The following is an 18,254-nucleotide window of genomic DNA, read 5'->3' as shown; positions in this document are numbered from 1 at the left end:
GATATGGTGAGTTGCAATTAGAGCTGAGCTTCTGTCTGGCACTAAACCACAGGAAATAGGGTCATATGCTGCAACTATATATACTACTTAAAAAAAATCTGACCACACTGAACAGCACAACAGAGTTGTGAATAACAGAAATAGGAGAGTCCTCACAGCTGAGTATAAACACAGTAGAAACACATACGAAACCTGTTCTTTTTAGGCACCATAACAATTTTTCGTTTGATTATCAAAGTCGATACGCTACTAGTTTACCACATCTATGAAAGATTGCTTGATTATCATTTGATTATCAAGGTCGATATGCTACCAGTTTACCACATCTGTAAAAGATCCTCGTAAATCTGTGACAGGCATGCTCTTTATTTTGACTTTCATCCTATATGCATCTGTCAACTTCTGACCTAATTTTAACCACCAACTGGTGGTCTCCGATACATGTTCTCATAACTCCACTTGATGCCGTTCATAAGCTGTAAATGAGTAAGCATCTATATGTTTGTATGTGTAAGAGTAGGCCTTAAATACCACCTTCATGTTGGTTACAAACTATGCTTTACATCAAAACAACAACGCTTATCATTCAATCGTTGACTGTCGACAATAGAAACTGCTGATTATCTAGTATCGATCGATTTTTTTGCAAAAGAAAAACGCAACAGGTTTCACACGAACTGTAGCATCTAACCTCAATTCCACCCCCACTGATTTTTTCACATTTTCCGAAGTCATCGGTATTATTTCAAATGCATGCTTTGTACATTAGGAAATGATCTTCACACAACTGGGACATGTCATTAGACCTTTGACCTTTATTAACCGAAACATCAGAAATAATATGCTTTTTGCATATTGTGAATAGACGTGGGTGGGTGTGAATAGATGCGTATATATATAAATGAAGAGTTCAGATGCAAAAGCCATATGAAATATTCTTTTAAAATCTTTTTATCAGGCTCATATATTTATGTTCAGTTATTTCACTTTAATTGCATAGAAAAGGACCTATAGTGAAATTACTAAAACTAAACATAGGAGCCTGATAAAATGCTCATTTTAAATTTCCAGATGTCACTTAGAGGCTTTTGCATCTGAACTCTGCATTCATATATATATGTATGTATATATATATATATATATATATTCTTATATGTTCATATATATATATATATATATATATTTTTTTTTTTTCCCTGTGTTATGAATATACCATGCTCATGAGTAATGTGAGATCGTTTACAGTGAAAAATACTGCCACTTAACACTTACTGTGTCACAAATGAAAGCTAAACAAGGCATGATAAAACTTTTTCCTGTAAATTCTACATCTACTTCTAGAAATCCCTTACAAATCAAGGCTTTACAGTACAGTAGTTAGGTAATATACTGATAATCATGATGCTATTGCTTTATGTAAGTTTGATTCTATATCCACTTCATTTTTCAATGAGAAAGAAAGCAGTTGTGTGAGAGTACAGTAAATGGTAAGTTTAGCTAGAAACCAGTGTTTATAATTCTAACAATACAACAATATGATAAGAAATATCAGTTTGCTATAACAAGCAGCATATTAGCAATTTAGGACTATATACAGTATGTACTATTTGTCTGATAATGTGACTTTATACAGTGTTGTGCTGATATTAAGCACAACTAAAACAGTCTTAAATACATCAGAAGCTTAAAAATCATTACAGGGAGAAAGAATTCAACATATATAAAGCAAACTGCTTCTTTTTCCAGAGATAGGAAGAATGACTTCGTGAAGCATGTATGACTCACTGCGTGTTCTGTGCGTGTTGGTGAAAAGAAGAGAGACTGTGGGCCTATGGAACTGACTATGAGAACGGCACATATTAAAACGTTCACACTTTTCTGGAAATTGTGCAAATGATGCAGGATTGATGTTTTAAAATACTCCAGCTGGAATAATGACGCAATTACATGTCTGTGCGTTATAACGTGACTCACAGTTATGCATTTATACATTTTTGTAAAGCTTAATAAAAGCTGTAATAAAATATAATACTTGATATGGTAACACTTAAGTAAAACATGGAGATATCAATGAAGCAGTTGAATGTAATATCTTAGAAATATTAAATACTATGCTGTAACTTTCTTTAACTAACATGCCACTAACAAAGACTAATAAGTTATGCATTCTGCCACAAGCAGCATATTAATATCGACTGAACTTTCTGGTATAATGTGATTATACATTAGTGAGTCTCACTGCAGTATGATATAGGCAGTGGCTCCTACTGTTGGCGACAAATGTAACTACACTACATACAGCCTGACAGTAACTGCTGCACAACACTTCATTCAGAGGTTCCTTATATAATCAGCATTTGTGTACAATCAGTGTAGTATCTATATATATTTAAAGTTTTAATAAATAAACTGATACTGCACATTAATTTCAAGCCATAGAGAGCCATGAGTTTCACTTTTGGTCCTACTCTGGGATTCTCATATACTGGTCGTATGAAACTGCCATGTGGTTTAGGATGTCATTACAATCATCCCACTGTCAGTTTTCATTATACTGCATTAGAAATGCTCATCTGTAAACAGCCTGGGCAGTGTTTGAGAGTGTCAGGGTGTGTAGTGGACTACTAAGGCCAGGGTGTGCTGCTCTTTTTTCTGAGAGACCTTTTCGCTGCAATGCCATGAGGGCTTGTCACAGGGTTTGAGCGCATGAGGATCCTCTTTGCTGCTGTGTTGAGGATTCTGGACGTTAATAGATGGATCTCCTTGACACTTCAGAAATGCTAAGAAACACCTGTTGAACTAAAAGGAAAAAAGAATAAAACAGCCTGCATTTAATTTCACCTCGTATACACTTTTTAGGGGTGAAGAAGGTACAGTGTTGTCCTTTTAAGTGATGAGCTGCTCCCCTTTGGCTCGTGGACAGTGCACAAAATCATTTTTTGTGTTCGCACAGACTTGTGCATTAACAGCAGTGGATGTGAGAGCAATCTAAGAACTCAAAAGCAAGGGGTCCAGTAGGTAGTGCACACGTGTCCTACACATTCATCTGCACTTATGGTCAATTGAGTATTTTTAAAAGGTCTGCACACTTAACTTTTGCACTAGATGGAGTGGAATGCAGAAAATGAAGTGTACCTGGGCCTTAAAGGTAACATTTTTGCACATTTTCTGACAGTGTATCAATAAACTAAAATATAAAAAATAATGAAATATATTGTTGAATATCTAAATATTAGCTCTGATTCAAGTATTGTGGTGCATTGTTCCAAAAATCTAAAAATTTGCGACCCTCGGTTTTTAAAAATAGAACAAATAAGCTTTTTATTTATATATGGTTTGTTAGTATTACTATTTGGCTGAGATACAACTATTTGAAAAGGGTGCAAAAAAATCTAAATACTGAAAAATACGGAGAAAATCGACTTTGTTGTCCAAACGAAGTTCTTAGCAATACCTATTACTAATCTGGAAGTTCTGATATATTTACGGTAGGAAATTTACAAAATATCTTCATGAAACATGATTTACTTAATATCCTAATTTTTTTAGCATAAAAGAAAATAATCAATCATTTTGACCCATACAATGTATTTCTGGCTGTTGCTACAAATATGCCCATGTGACTTATGACTTATGACTTATGGTTTTGTGGTTCCAGGGTCACATTTGGTCAGATGTTGGTAAGTTTTGATTTTGTGATTTCTAATAATTTGCCAATTGGCTTTAAAGGTACAATTTTTGCAAATTTTTGTGACAATGTATAAATTAAACTATTAAAATATACATACTTAAATATATAAATATTAGGTCACACAACTCGATTAGGATTATTAAATATGTGATGCATTATCTGGAAATATCAGATAATTTGGTCAGAATTTGGTGGTTTACCACTAGTTTCCAAAACACGCATCTGCCCTATTTCATCAGATGTAGTGAAAGCAGATTATGGTATATGTCTGAATATAGGTCAACCATTTTAATTAAATAATAAATAGATGCAGTTGGTTTTAATCTGTTTCTACAGTATATTAAATTAATACCAATTCTAATAATGAATGCACTAAATTTTTGTCAAATTAATGCACTAGGACACACTACACTCTTTAAAATAAAGGTGCTCTAAAAGGTTCATAACCATTTTTGGTTCCACAAAGAACCATTTAGTCAAAGGTTTAAATCTCTTTCCTACTGTTTTAGAATCTGAAGAACCTTCATTCGCCACAAAGAACAGAAAAGTGTGCAACAGAAAGGTTCTTCATTTGTTAAAGGTTCTTTATGGAACCATTTAGGTTCTTCTAAGGCATCGTGAAGCACCTTTATTTTTAAGAGTGTAATGTGCTTCTACAACCCCATCAGAAAATGTATAATTCATTCCATTCAGTCTGTGGACTAACCTGGTTATTGAAAAGCACATATATGACCGGGTTGACCACGGTGCTGCTCTTGGCCAGGACTGACGGCACCATGCTTGTTATGGGAGTGATCAGTCCCCTCCTGCCAAAGGTGGCCAGCAGAGCCACCACCCCGTACGGCATCCAGCACAGCAGATAGCAGGATACCATGGTGACAACCATCAGAAGGATGTGGTTCTCTCTTCTCTGTGCACTCAGCAGGTTGATTTTAGTTACCTGAGCCGAAAAAAAGGAACATGCATGTGCATTACTTATATAAAAAGTAACATTTGATGAAAAAATGGGCCTTTTCAACCATCTAACTCAAGCTAAGAGAGAACATGGACTATCCTACAGTATCCTACATGTTGTGATGTGTTGAGATGGCTCCTTCATGCGTCAAATGAGTTGTGACTTCTACCTTCTGGAGTCTGTTAACCTTCCTTATCCCCTTCCCATCATGAAGTAATCTCTCCGTATAAAGATCTCCTGCCGGTTAGCACAGAAAATGAGCCTCCAATCAGCAGTGGCGGCAAATGAGAGCTGATCAGTGGAGCTGAGCTCCCTGCACCGGCTCATGTCGTCATTCACACCTTTTACATGCTTCATTTGTGCTAAACAAGATGATTGCGATTGTATTGACAGCTCCAGCTTGGCTAAGTGTTTTCTCACCTGTGCAATCCTCTGGAAGTGTCCTTCAGCAATTTGTAGGATCAATATGACACTGACAAAAAACATTAATTTGAAGCAATGTAAACAAAACTTCTTTTCAGCGCAGTACAATCCATTTCCATAATTTAATAACCCTTCTGTCTGGGCGTCTTTGATTTTGCAAATGATTTATTATGCACGAAGGTGTCCTCCATTCATAACACCCCCAAAAGTGCTTCTTAATTGTATCTGAATGCATTTTCATTCAACTTTCCACTGAATAGTTTAACGGAAATCAATTTCATACCGCATGTCTGGAGTGACTCTATTTTAGGAATGCAATTACTTTCTTAGACATGTCATCGCCTGGTTTTCACAGTGCTCTCTTCTTGTAATTCCCCTTTTTGAATCCCATCAGAATCCCGTGTTTGTGTTTCTAAGAAAAGCCCAAAGGCTGTAGTGACTGGCCCACTCATACGTGTAATGGAAGCAGCTCTTTCCATTTGTCAAACACACAATGTGGTGCCTGCTACTGAACAGAGCGAATCCTGGAGGAAATAAGTTTGTTACATAACTGTTTGTCACCAATAGTAACAGGCTCCGCGTTCTAAAAATACCTCTGCTGGTGATTCATTCATAGAATCGCTCTGGCGGCTGGAGGTTTCACTGCCTTACTACCTGCTGGAAATGCTCATATTCCTTCACACAGTGATGTGTTTATGAAATTCGCTTCAGGCACGGATGAGTCACAATAACCTAAAGGCTTAGTCACCCTGAACACTGTCTAACCTCATGTCCCAAAGTGCTTTGATCTTATTCCCTTAGCTGGACAAATCAATATCAGGTGGATAAATAAAGAATCCAAGAGCGCAGGATCTGTTATGTCTAGCTCGTCAGGGTTGAAATGTTAATTGGGCACTGGCTATGAGACATCATTGCAGATTTCTGGGTATAATAGCTTCATTTCCTCAGAAGGGACACTAACATGGTGCAAGGAGACTATAGTCAGCTATTAGTGTTATACAACAGCAATGGGACCTTTCACTGTTTGTATCATTCTGCTCGCCAGTGTTTGTACATTCGTGTCAATCTGTGCATTAATACACTGTAAAAAACTATTTGTTGAGTCAACTTAAAATAATTTGTAACCTGGCTGCCTTAAAATTTTAAGTTCAGTCAACTCAAAAAAAGTTTATTCAACTTGAAATGTTAAATTATACTAAGTGACAACTTAGATATTTGAGTTGAATCAACTTAAAATTTTAAGGCACCTGGGTTACTTAGCCATCTGTTAAGTTTAGCAAACACAAACATCTAAGTTGTTACTTAGTACAACTTAACATTTCAAGCTGAATAAACTTATTTTAGTTGACCAAACTTCAAATTTTAAGACAGCAGGGTAACAAATTATTTTAAGCTGACTCAACAAATTGTGTTTTTTATTTTTTACAGTGTAATGGGAATTTTACAGTGACTTTTCTTCAGGTTAGGTTGTTGCACCAGTATGTGACTTTATTTCATAAAGTGTCTTTACAAGTCACTGAATCATTCGTTCAACCAATTTGTTCAAAAACACTGATTAACTCATGAATGAAGGAAGTAACTTGTCTAATTCGAAACCACATAACATAGACGTGAATTGGGCAACGCAATTGCTGTGAATGTGCAATATTCACCTCAATCGTGTCTTCTCTCAACGTTATCTCATGACCATTTCATACGTAATTTATGAGGTGGGTAATTCGTACAAATTCGTACAACATCATTTGTGCAAATTTGGAGGTTTTCTGTGAGGGGTAGGTTTAGGGGCAGGGGTAGGGGTGGTCATTCATATGAATCCTTACAAATTTGCCACCTCGTAAAATACACACGATTTCTCACAAAACGTACAAATTTGTATGGGCAAAGGCATACAAATTCAAATGAATTAGCCACTTTGTAAAATATGTATGAATTACCGTGAGATCGCGTTGGTGTTCTGTTGAAATATTTAAACTAAAGTGGGAAATTCATATGACACACTGTCACACAAGCCAATCAGAGAAGAGCTTATTTTGCAAATGACGTGAAATGGGCAACGTAATTTCTGCGAAAGTGAAATATTCGCCTCAATCGTGTCTTCTCAATGCTATCTCACGACCAATTCGTATGTATTTTTTACGAAGTAGCTAATTCGTATGAATTCATACAACCTCATTCGTACGATTTTGTATGTTTTCTATGAGAGGTAGGTTTAGGGGCGGGGTTAGAGGTGGTCATCCATATGAATTCCTACGAATTTGCCACCTCATAAAATACGTACGATTTGTCACAAAACATTCAAATTCATATGAGCCATGTAGAAATTCATGCGAATTAGCCACCTCGTAAAATATGTACGAATTGCCGTTCGTATTTCAACTCGAGCGGGAAATTCGTATGATGCGTTGTTGCGCAAACCAGTCAGAAAATAGTTGATTGACACATCCGATTGTGTATCGTAAGATGGAGGAGAGTGATGCCATAGAATAACCCCAAAGAAGCTTCAAGTGAACAGTTCTTAAAAGAAGCATTTTTCTTAGTGCAAAATTTTTTTTAATAATCTAAAGAAACTTCTTCCACTATAAAGAACATTTTGTGCAATGGAAAGCTTCCATGGATGTTAAAGGTCCTTCTTGGAACCATCAATGCCAGTATCAAAGGCATTTGATATTATCAAAGGTGCCTTACTCACCCCTTTGATAATGAACAGGATTTTGCCATAGCAGAAGATCATGAGCATGACGGGTAGAAGCAGACAGAAGATGAACAGGCACATCACGTAAGACATGCTGTTGGCTGAGCGCTGATGCCACTGAACTGAGCATGTAGTCCCAGGCCCTTCGGGTCCATAGCTACTCCAGCCCAGGAACGGTGGGAGAGTCCACACCAGCGAATAGAGCCAGGATCCGGCCACACAGAGCCAGGCCCTGCGGAAGTCAGACACGTCTGCCTTGGTGGGGCGCAGCAGGGCGGCATAACGCTCATACGACAGTATGGACAGAGACATTAGAGACACAATTCCTGTTTGGGATAAAGAAAACACACGTGGAAAAATACAGGTCACAAACAACTAACTTGTATTGTTCTAACTGTTTTATTGTAATGTATGTTAATATTTGTACTGTATCTATTGCCTGTCTACACCAAGTGCTGTAAAGCAATTACAGCAATTTAGACAACTTTCTGTCACGCAGGAGGAAAATGACAATAAACCCGTGTTTGACAAAGCAATTTACTGTGAACATCCGGGACAGTCCCTAGAGAGAAGTCTAAGGTTAAGTGCAAAGAACAATTGTTCTAGAGTTACCCTCTCAACTCAATTCTGTTCCTGGATCAATTGAGCAACCTGCAACTGTTATATAAAAACTGCCAAAATTAACTGCACCGTTGAGGTACTGTGTTAATGAGACTGCTATTACTGTATATTAAAACTAGGCAAAAACTACTGCTTAAAAACATTTTCAAAAACTCTAAAAAAAATAATCAGTGCACAGTGGTTACATAAAATAACATAAAAAAAACTAAACTCATTTTAGTAGTCACTGAACACTTAATGCTGAGTCCAGGTAAATTTAGAGATCATTAAAAGGTTTCCTCTTACTTTTGTGTATTTAAAATTCTAACAAGTGCAGGTTGATACAGTGAGTAGATCTATTTTTATACATGATTGTGTAAATGCAGACACTGCTTCTTTCCTCAAATGATTGCTTATTTTAGTTTTCTCAAACGATTCCTTAATTCCTTAATTATAAAGAGTACACTGTAACAATCAAAAATACTGCTGAAACTGACTTTAAACTGAAATGTAGAATCATATAAATCATTTCTGTTATGCAGTCTCAGACTCAATGTGCTCATTAAGGTACAGATTGTGTTTTCCAGACGGCGTGTACAAGGTAAGGTCAAAGGTCTGAAGACTAACATCATTATGTAACTATCATCCTGTAAACAATGAAGATGGTCACTTGACACAAGATGATGGAACTAGAACAAGCTGTTGACAACATATTTATTACTGTCCAAATGTCAGAAATGTTTGGGTAACCACAGAGAAAAACTGTGAGCTTCATTCTCCTTCAGTGGGTTTGCACTGCAGGTCCACATGTTCTGCACAAAAGTGCTCTGCACTCAACCCTGCAGTTCCTCCACACATCACAGGAAGAGAGATAGAGGGTGTCACAACACTCCCACTAGAGTAATTAACAGCTTTAAATGGCCTCTTCATTCAAATGTCAGATCACTGGGGGAAGACTCTGACTTCTGAGACAAGTCCCAGAAAAGATCAAATCAGGGTGATCTTGAGCATATGTGGAAAATTTTCAACAGACCGAAAAACAGCAGCATATCTTTTAATGTGAATCTGATGTGATCAAGAATCATGTTTCCTTTAGAATATATATATGTGTGTGTATATATATATATATTATTTATTTATTTATTTTTTTTTTTTTTTTTAACTAATACAAAACTTTTACAGCACAACCTAACTAACAACAGTCTGCTGTAAATCCTGTAGTCGAAAATATGAGGGCACAAAGGTTAGTAAGATACGTTTTTATAGTGTAACAGTGAGAATACTGAAATTGAAATTAGCTTAAGCATTCTTTCAGATTTAAATGTTAATTTAGAAGAAAACAAATCCAAATTCAGAAAATGTTTTCAATGTTGACACCTAAATAAATAAATAAACAAATTTATGTTTACAATGTATAGACACTATATTTAACATTTTAATGTATTATTTAGACAGTAAGATGATTATTATTAATTAATTAATTAATTATTTTTTATTTATTTAATTTAGACTTATTTTTGGCTTACTTTTTGGTTAAATGGTATAACAGTTTTTACACAAAAAATAAAATAATGTTTTTTTTTAACTGGTACTGCAAGACTATTGTTGTTTCTTTATGATTGTGGTCATGCTACAAAGATTCAGTTGATTTAACTTTGGTTACAGATAATCATATGCTGTTCATATTCATACAAACCACCTGTAGTCGAAAATATGAAGGCACACAGGTTAGTAAGATACGTTTTCATAGTGTAACAGTGAGAATACTGGAATTTTATTCAGCTTAAGCATTCTTTCAGATTTAAATGTTAATTCAGATTTTTAAAAGATATCAAATTCAGAAAATGTTTTCAAATTTACACCCAAATAAATAAAAAGTTAGAATAAATCACAAATTTTGGTTTCAAATATATAGACACTATATTTAAAGTTTTTAATGTATTATTTAGACAGTGAGATTTTCATTTATTTATTGATTGATTAACAAGGAAAATAGGCGTTTAAAATATTTGAAAAGACTATTTTTGGCTTACTTTTGGGTTTAATGGTATAACAAAATTTTTTACACAGAATTAAATAATATGATTTTTTTTAACACTGGTACTGCAAAACAATTGTTTCTTTATGATTGTGGTCATGCTACAAAGATTTAGTTAATTTAATTTAGACTACAGTTTAATCTTACAGCGTGAGAAACCATACGCTGTTCATATGCAATTCATAAGAGCCACCTTTTGCACATCACACCATTCTACTGTATGTGATATTTTTAATGTTTTCTTTTTGCATATCCTACGTATTTTGCTTATTGTTGGTTAACTACTTTACCTGCAACATCCTAAAAGTTTTATTTTAGCTTGTTGGTCACATTTTTAATCTTGTTTTGGGACCATTTTTTTTTTTTTAGAATGAATCTCTGTGCTGTGGAAGTGACACAAACATTTTAAATCAAAAGATGGATTAAAATTTGTCAGCAACATACAGTACTTCCTTCAGGACAAAAATCTCCTTTTCACCTTATTACCTACATTTTTAATCAATTATACATTTTTATAAAAAGCATGGTGTGTTGTACCTTTTAAAATCATAAAAATTAATTTTACAAAAATCTTCACTATATGCATAACAGCTGTATATTTTTTATTTCTCTATCATTTTCTGTCTTATAATTGTTTCCTAAGTTTCACAAACTACTAAAATATGAACACTATTAAGCTCCCAGCTTTAAGACGCTATTAAAATGTATAAATATACTGACATATATTGTTATTAAATATATTGACAATGCTTATTGTGTTCAAAACTAATTGACCAGCAAACCCAGACACCTAGTGTACGCCATAAATTCAACGCATAACACTACAAAGAAAGTTCGGCTGCAATATATTCTTTGAAATACCCTCTGAAACCTGTTACACGCACAACTTTCCAGTTGAATGAACTTCAGTAAAACTTACCAAACAGCGAATTGGCGAAACCGTACCATTTGCAGCCGTGATATCCCAACAGCCATTTCCCATAGAGACTGGAAGCGAAACTGAAGGGAGTCCCAAATAAACAAACCAGTATGTCACTCACGCTGATGTTCAGCAGAATGAGGTTTATTGGTGTCCACAGTGAGCGGAACCTCGCAAAGATGAGCAGGACAAACAGGTTGTTGAGGAATCCGAACACCAGAATGATTCCAAGGCAGACGGCTGTCACCGTGTGGCCGGTCCGGCTCAGGCCAGGTGGGGTATCGTGGGGCTCTAGGGGGTCTCCTGAACTGACATTTGCACTATGATTGAGCGCAGAAGTGTCTTTGGTGCTAATATTCAAACTCCAGATGTAGACGACCATAGCAGCCTGACTGCACGGGTAAATAGTGTTGACACTATGACTTTCCTTACGAGTGGATTCACAGTTCTCATCTCTCTCCCTCTCTGACGCGCAGCCCACCATTAACACCCAACCTCTGCCTCTGCTGACCTCCGTGTGTCTGAGCACCGGGTGACCAGGGGGACAATTATGAGGGGTGTGGGTGGGGGTCGGTTACGTATTACTTTTAGGCTACTTGTTAACAGTAGGTTTGTCTTTTATACATCTATATATCGTTCGTTCCGTATTTATAAATGCTATAACTGAAAACAGAGCGTGTATTTTAAACACTCTCCAATTAGATGCTAATGAAATCAAGTTTGCCTGAGGAAGTAACCATAGCAACATTGCGCTGCTCTCACGCTAAAGTACTTATGGTCTATTTATTAGGGATGGGCGATACCCCGATATTTTCAAGCCAAGTATCGTCGATACCAATACCGATACTCATACCTCTAAACTAAATTGAGCTTTTAAATTATTTAAAGAATAAAATCAGTAATTATACTTACTTAATATTATATTTGAAAGTCATGTGTTTTAAACATTTCATAGGTGTTTTTTTTTTGTTTTTTTTTTTGATAACACTGTCAGAAAACTAAAATTTTGTATTTTAGCTCTTTACTGGGCAGTAACCTCAAAGGTGCACCTTTCTTTACCCCTAAAAGCCAGGGAGCATACTAGTACCATACAAGTACACACACATTAAGGGTAGATACGGTGTACCTTGGAGGGTACCTGATGAAAAACAACCATGGTGTTACATAAGTACTAAAATGTATAATAATAATAATAATAATTAGTAGTAGTATTATTAATTATTAATTATTATTACCACGATGCACAAATTGTTTCTTACAGACAGCAATTACAGGATATAACAACCAATTTGAACTTTAACAACCAGTTTAAATACATTTACTTACACAAACTAGCCTTGTTAAAACAAATATTTCACGTACACTATACTGTTCAAAAGTTTGAGGTCAGTACAACTTTGTAATGTGTCTTTAACCATGTTAACAACGGCTGCACTTATTTGAACAAAAAAAAAAAAACAGTAAAAACAGCAAGATTGGGAAAATGAACGATTAAAATAACTATTTTCTATTTTAATATATTTTGAAAAATGTAATTTAAAAAGCATCTGTGATCAAAGCTGATTTTTTTAAACATCATTACTCCAGTCTTGAGTGTCACATGATCCTTCAGAAATCATTCTAATATACTTTGCTACTCAAGAAACATTTTTTTTAAATAATGCTTTATTATTTCAATGCCATGAGAACAAGAGGAAGAAACATCATTTCTGATAATTATCAATGTTGAATGAAGCATAAGCAGCGAACGCTATCTGTGATCGATTGGTTCTGTCTTACAGCATTTGTGTGTGTTCCGATGAGCAGGAGAAATAGTTCTATCTTACACGATATTTCGTTAATAGTCTATTGTTCCTCTTAGAGGCTTATTTTATGCACCAAACTTCTTGTAAAATAAATACAATTAATGGTTAAAAATGCACTTTAGAATCGAAATTTTTATGTGAGGATCGATCCTTTCGATACAACGTCAGTATCGAAAGTATCGATCCGCCCATCCCTACTATTTATGTCATATTCAGCGCTTTGTTATAGATTTGCGTAAAATGCAAATGTAAATGTTTTGTTGGTATTTTAGTTAAGTGAGTTTTAGCTAACTGTGCTAGTTTGGTCAAATGGCGGCTTATTGGAGTGCATTCATAATGCGTCATCGATCGGCCATTTTGGCGGCACTGAATGTAAACAAAGCCACTGAACCGAACAAAACTCACATATTTTGCTGATTATCACTGCTGAAAATGTTCGATTGTTGTCATGTTTTGGGCTGTACTAATCAGGGAAAAACACTTGGAGTACTATAAACTGCCAAAAGTTATAACTCATCAAGGAATAGTGTGCAAAAAAACTGTCTGAGGAGCAAAAGGCGTTTGTGGTTGGCCAAACTGAACCAGGATTTCCATGGCAAGAATCTTGACATTTGTGTTTGTTCTTATAATTTCCGGTCAGGTAGGTGAAATATTAGGCTAATATCTTAACTAATATTGCTTGTGTGTATCTATTAACTTAAGTTAATATTCAATATAGTCAAAATATTGCGTCCTTTATATGATTTAGCAGCTTCCACATTTTTTCCATGGTTTAGACAGCATAAATTAGCAGAACAACATATTCAGTAGTACATTAACCATGTAATCAATGCTGTTGTTTACATCTGAGTATCTCCAATATGGCGGCGCATCCGGGTAACTGACCAAACCACTTTTAGCTGTATAAGACAGCTCGTTTTGCTTAATATTGCAAATTGGTGAGCCTTAGCGTATTATTTTAATGGATTATCTTAATTATGAGCACCCTGTTTTGTAGTGCAAACTGTTTACTGTTTCCACACCTTATTATTCTTCTGGTTATATCCCTATAGCAGCTAATGAACCCGAAAGTCTTGCCCATAGGCTTAATTCCGCATCTAGGAATAAGGTGAATAGAATTTGCTTTAAAAAGGTCGACCCCCTTAAAGCCATTGTGTAAATCAATGCATAGTGATTGAAATATTGTGTGATTGCTTAATTATAACTGTGGGCTACCACCTCCATAACTCTTCAACTTAATGAATCATTCATCTTAGATGTAAAGGAACTTTGGAAAAGCTTTGAATATTGTAAATTTCAATTAGTTAACTTTACTTAGTATATTCAAGTTTTCATAAACTGGCTTCCGAGTAAACTTGAGCTACCGTAGATTTTTCTGAGACAATAAGCTTGCATGATTTGCAAGTAACCTCAAAACATTGAAATTTACAATGAATGATTTACAGATCTGCATCAGAGAAATTGAGATTGGGATTGATTGTGGGTGGTTAAAGTTCTGCCATTTAACATTTGCATGAATGCAAATAATTTTTTTGTCTTGCATTATATAATTGTCACACAAGATAGGTAATTTCAAAAGGGTATAGTGCTACAACCCAGCCTGTGTCATGACATTTCCCAGTCTTATCCACACATAACGGTTCTATATAATCAGTGTTTAATTTGCTGGAAAAAATGACTGCCCATGCTTAAAACTGTATATTGTTTAAAATTAGATTCCAGAAAATATCTCTTTTGTATATTGGCCATTTGTAACATGTGAATAGGATTTTCTTTCTTGGCATTATGACTATGGATCTTTACTTTTTTGTCCATTAGACTCTAGCAACAGAAGGTTAGTTGTTTGAAGTGGTTCAGAATGTCATGCCATTTGAAGTAAAAGCATACTTTAAATATTATGCATCATTCAAAGAGTCAGCATCGACCTGATAGCGCTTGTATCCACAAGCAAATTTATAAAGTTTTATTCGGGTATATTTTAATATTACAGATTTCACCACATGTATAGCTATATTTCCTAGAGAATTTATCGTAAAAATCTCTATGTTCACTTCAACTTATCTCCATTCACTCCTTTACAATAGCTGCAATCTAGTTTGCCAATGGGATGTCTAATCAGCGCTGTCATTCTTCACAGGTTCATTCCTCAAGAAATCCCATTCATATGCTTCCTCAGGAAATCAACAGGTAATCAAAAGTTGCTCAGTTACAACAGCCAAAATGCATATTTAAAAAGGTTCATGGTTATATTTTCAGCATATCATACTCAATAACTACAAGTGCTGTCAGATAAAGACAGTTACAAGAAGGTTAATAACACAGACATTTCAGCATTAAAACAAGGGCTGCTGGCAGAATCCATGGATACTCGTAGGTCAGTGTTATCTGCTAGCTCACAATAGTGAACAGAAGCTATTTAGTCTCTGCCGTCACACAGTATTGTTTTAGAAATGACACATTATCATGGAAATTGGCTAGGCAACACTGACAACGGAAAAGAAATGATAATAATATTTCATGATGTCAAAAATGAAATATGTCCTATTTATAGGTGACACCTCTGTAGGTCAACACTAATTGAGTTGTGCGCTGTGGATTCTCTGAGGTGTCACTGCAGACTATAATAGAATTACAGATTAAGTGTGAGTAAAGAGGAGAGCAGAGGCTCGAATGGAAAGAGTGTCGATAACAAAGTCAAACTGAAATGCCAAAGGAGTCGTAAAATACTTCCAATCTACCCTGTGCACAATAACACTGGGGGTTTTTCACAATGTCCTATCTAAACAAGTGAAACATTTTCCAGTTAAAGCTGAGACTGCATTAGATAGATGGCTCATAACTTTTTGAGCTTTATTGTCTTTCAAACATTATGAGAATGTTACTTTTAAATTGTTCGCTAAACATTCTAAAACTAGTAGCAACATTTAAAAAAATGTCAGATGAAAGTCCAACTGAAATATTTTCTAAAAAAAAAAAAAAAACATTACTGAAACATAAACAATGTGTCCACGCTTCTGGTCTCACCCACGTCTAGCTATATTTAGCTGTACAAAACAGCTTGTTTTGCTGCTTGATATTGCAAATTATGCAAACCATATTATGTTATTGTATTATATTAATTATGAGCACACTCATTTGTAGTGCAAACAGTTTTACCGTTTACTGCACGTTGTTATTCTTCATGTTATATCCCTATAGCAGCTAATTAACTGTAAGTCTCACACAATGTTTTGACAACATTATTGACCAGAAAGCTTTGACTTCTATTAAAGTTGCTAGAAGAACATTTGTTCATAACTTTGAGAGAATCTTGCCAGAATTTCTGAGAACAGTAGAGGATTTGCACTTACGTCACGGTTTGGTCAGTTACCCTGATTCACTTGGATGTAAACAACAGCATTGATTGCACAGTTTATGTACTACTGAATACGTTGTTCTGCTAATTTATGCTGTCTAAACCACAGAAAAAAAACATGTGGAAGCTGCTAAATCATATAGAGAAGGGCTTAGTAAGCAGGAAATGGTGCAATATTTTGACAAATTAAAGTTAAAAGGTGGTAAAGATACATACAAGCAGTATTAATTAAGATATTAGCCTAATATTTCACCTACCTGACTGGAAAACAAACACAAATGTTGTCAAGATTCTTGCCCTGGAAATCCTGGTTCGGTTTGGCCAACCACTAACCACAATTTTTTGCACTCTTCTCTTTGATTTGTTATAAGTTTTGGCAGTTTATAGTACTCCAATAGTTTTTCTTGGTCCTATAATCTGCAAAATATGCAAGTTTCATTCAATTCAGTGGCATTGTTTACATTCAGTGCCGCCAATATGGCCAAATGATGATGCGTCGTGAAAACACTCTATTAGCAGTAATGTAAAAATGGCTTGACTGCATGTTAACCTGCTGATTACACATTAAGTCAACAAATAAATAAATACTCTTTTTATATTATCTTCTGTTAAAGGGGTCATTGGATGCAAAGTTCACTTTTCCATGTTGTTCGAACATTAATGTGTGTTGGCAGTGTGTGTACACATCTACCCTATAATGATAAAAAATCCATGCAGTGGTTTTTAATTAATCTATAAACATAATATCCCCTTTTTCATATCGAGCTATTCTCAAATGCCTGTCGGTGTGGCGTCACAACGACAGAGGCCGCTCCCATGATAGTTGATTGACATGAGCATCTTACCTCAGACCTGCCTTAAATCAGCTGTAACAGTCCGAACTCCATTGTTTCGATGCCGGAGCAGTGATGTAAGTTAGACATAAATATCTCAGATTGAGCGATTGAGGTGTTGTGTTGCTGGATGTAATAATGAACATAGTGGTCGTCATTTACTCCCGACATCTGAGCCAGTGAAGATGCAGTAGATAACGTTTATTTGTGAAGGGAATGCACCTCCCGATCTACATATATCTGTCTGTGTTCGCACAAATCATTCGTGATCCAGCTTCACTTACAGCAGAAGTGAGTATAAGGGTTTTTTATGAATCTTTGTGATCGCCTTTCTTAATTACGTGCTAGTTAGCAAGTGTAGCAGCTAAACGCGGGTAAATGCGGCTAAAGTAAACAGGCTCGTCACTCCACAGAGAGAAGAGAGGGGCGGGGCGAGCAGAGCTCATTAACATTTATAGCAGCCTCGACCAGAACAGGATGATTTTTGCAAAGCTCATTTTGACAAGGTAAAAAGGTGTTGTTTTACACTACCATTGAGAATTTTTAACCAAAGTATATTATAAACTTTTCATTAAGACCCTAAAAAATCATATCAACTGATATATGGAAAATGGGCATCCGATGACCCCTTTAAGAAAAATAGTTGATTACAGTGTCCAAAACAATCAGTATAGCAAAAAGACGAACATTGCAACAACATTGGCGTAACATTGGATTGATATCACTAATTGATAACTGAGATGTAAGATAGCACCAATTTTCAGTTTTCTGAATGACAGCAGCTGTGTACAAAATCACGTACTGTGAGTAGGTAATAATTTTGATAAATGTGTGTGTGTGAATACAATATGAACATAGGCTTTTGGTGATGTTGCGACTGTAATCTAACCTATGAAGTCCGTTGTGGGGCTTCCCTGCCATTCACAGCTCCTCCTGTGGCCTC

At 35.5% G+C, this 18,254-nt stretch overlaps 1 protein-coding gene across 1 annotated transcript; it reads right to left on the bottom strand.

Annotated features, from left to right (window-relative positions):
- Positions 1-1,201: 1,201 nt before the first annotated feature.
- tmtops3a (teleost multiple tissue opsin 3a) lies at positions 1,202-11,758 on the bottom strand. Its single transcript, XM_051127080.1, has 4 exons — positions 11,319-11,758; positions 7,759-8,087; positions 4,398-4,631; positions 1,202-2,799 (listed from the first exon to the last, which is right to left on the bottom strand). Exons 1-4 carry the CDS (start codon positions 11,698-11,700, stop codon positions 2,605-2,607), a joined length of 1,140 nt encoding a protein of 379 aa, XP_050983037.1. The 5' UTR covers positions 11,701-11,758; the 3' UTR covers positions 1,202-2,604.
- Positions 11,759-18,254: the final 6,496 nt, after the last annotated feature.

Source organism: Labeo rohita, chromosome 14 (assembly GCF_022985175.1).
Source record: "Labeo rohita strain BAU-BD-2019 chromosome 14, IGBB_LRoh.1.0, whole genome shotgun sequence".
In the NCBI taxonomy this organism is placed as follows: domain Eukaryota; kingdom Metazoa; phylum Chordata; class Actinopteri; order Cypriniformes; family Cyprinidae; genus Labeo; species Labeo rohita.
The sequence above is the reverse complement of the archived record's forward strand: the minus strand, read 5'-3'. Positions and strand labels throughout refer to the sequence as shown.